Here is a 2,248-nt window from a genome sequence, read left to right on the forward strand (position 1 = left end):
CTGGGAAGAGCCGGTTAACTGACACCATAAATGCGGCTTCTCAAAGGTGCTTATTTCCAGCGACTTCTAATAATACTCAGGGTCTGTAAGCAGAAAAGCTGCCTGTTTTGTCCAGTCGGCCGTCTAGTGATGAAAATGCCGGCCTCGCAGCTTGTCCTGTCAGTTCTCGCCTGGATCTTGGTGTCCTCGCCATACTCCGTGTGGCTTCCTGTCGGTGTTCGTGCCAGTGAGCGCTCGGTTTGTGGAGAGATGTTCTTCATGCTGTTCCCTGTTTCTTTAACGCATATTCACTTCTCAACGTTGCAGGCAGCAGCGGCGGCAGCAGCAGGTGGATCTGCCAGGACCAGTTCTAGAGCCGAGTGAAAGGCCAACCACAAGTTCGGGAGCACTTGGCAGTGACCCAAGTAAGACTTCCTCGGACCTCCACTGTGGAACATCATATGGTGGTAACTTAAAAAATTAAACACCCGCTTCCCCCACCGTCCAGCAGTTGCACTCCTGGGCAAAGGGGAAGCAAGTGCACACAGAAGCCAGGACCTGAAGAGCTGCAGGAGGTCTTTCTCCTGCAGGCCTGCCGGGGGGTTCGAACCACCGATCTTGTAGCCAAGCACTACTGCACCACAGTGCTCCTTGTAGTGCAAACTGGAAATGGTCAAAATGTCCTTCAGGAGGTGATCAGTACTATGATGTGCCGGCACCATGGCGCCTTTCGCAGAAATAAACCGGGACAGGCTTTGGCCGGGTGCCGCAGGATGGCACGCGCATTGTGTTGTGTGAAAAAAGAAGTCGATCTTGAATGTTCACGTTCCACACGATGCCGTTTGCATACCATTCTCAGAACCACGGAGGTGGTAATGGTCAGGGCCTGGGGAAGTTTGGGGGGAAGGGCAGTGGCTGAGGCGAGACAGGGAGCACTTGGAAGAACACAGGCCGTGGTGCTGTCTGGGAACCTTGACTGGGCGCCTGCTGCCGACACACACACACACACACACACACACACACACACACGACACCATCCTACAGAACTACGCGATCACATTGTGCCAAGGTCAGCTTGGGGTTTTTGAAGGGGACATCAGTGATGTCCTAAATCTTTATTGGGGGAAATAGGCCCACAGAGTTCACAGAACGTCTCTGAACTTTCTGCAATTTCCTGTGACTCTCTCCTACTTTCAAAATCGGAAAGTGAAAAAAACAGAGCTGTGGATAGATACACGCATACAGCTCAGGCTCCACTGCATTGTGTGAGTGGAAGAAGCCACACTCAGAGGTTACACACCCACTGAGGAAGTCTTTCCGTGACCATTCTGGAAAAGGCCTAGTGCTAGGGACAGAAAGCGTGCTCAAGGATGCCGTGGGCTAAGGGTTGACCTCAAAGAGGCAACACCAGGTAAATGTAATTTTGTGTAAGCGGGAGTAGGGGGGTGGAGTTGTACCTTGATTTTGACAATTCCATGTATCTGTCAAAACTTTACCCTGACAAGCGTGAATGTGACATCTGTGTAAATGCCAACTCCAAAAAGGAAATTGGAATGTTCACAATGACAACGCTTTTCTGAAAACTTACCCTTTAATGGCTTTGAGATTTTCCTGAAATTTCTGAGGCATGTGTTTTTCTTCCCCCTCAGGTGAGGCCATGAGCGAAGAGGACATGCTTCAGGCGGCTGTGACCATGTCTTTAGAAACCGTTAGAAATCACTTGAAACCAGAAGGGGGCAAATAACAATGCCTTTGACAGATCACTCAGATACTCATACTTTCCAGCATTATCCTGTGTGACTACAACATAGGGATTTTTGGTTTTTGGGTCCCCCTCTCCCCCCAGTCATTTGTCAAAGAGAACAGTGTACAACAGAGAAAATAAGACTCGTGGGTGGTTTGCAAACAGAAGGATGGAAAAGTGGGAAAATGCATCGGTCATAGGACTACATAATCTTCCAAATACCAGTCAAAGAGGCTTTCAGCAATTAAAGGAATTCACAGTGGTTTTCTAACTGTCCCCCTTTCGTTTCTGCGTGTGCAATATGTAGCATGTCTGCACTTAGGGTCTCCTCCGGGGAGCTTTTTGCTGACCAACTAACATAGTTCTTGCCCCAGGACTTGTTCCCTATATTTTTGGTGGCAGGTTTTTTTTGTTTGTTTTTTGTATTCTTTGCAGGTTGTTGAACCCACTTTCACCGTCCTAGTGCAGTGGTTCTCAACCTTCCTCATGCCGTGACCCTTTAATACAGTTCCTCATGTGGTAGTG

At 49.0% G+C, this 2,248-nt stretch overlaps 1 protein-coding gene across 1 annotated transcript in view; it reads left to right on the top strand.

Annotated features, from left to right (window-relative positions):
- Nucleotides 1-2,248, top strand: part of ATXN3 (ataxin 3) — a 32,615-nt gene extending 30,367 nt beyond the window's left edge. The window contains exons 10-11 of the mRNA XM_045288117.1: nt 307-404; nt 1,629-2,248. Of these exons, the coding sequence (XP_045144052.1) occupies nt 307-404; nt 1,629-1,723 (193 nt within the window). The 3' untranslated portion in view covers nt 1,724-2,248. The remainder of the gene's footprint in view (nt 1-306; nt 405-1,628) is intronic.

This window comes from Echinops telfairi, unplaced genomic scaffold (assembly GCF_000313985.2).
Source record: "Echinops telfairi isolate 266 unplaced genomic scaffold, ASM31398v2 ScPeMD7_18;HRSCAF=68, whole genome shotgun sequence".
NCBI classification, from domain to species: Eukaryota; Metazoa; Chordata; class Mammalia; order Afrosoricida; family Tenrecidae; genus Echinops; species Echinops telfairi.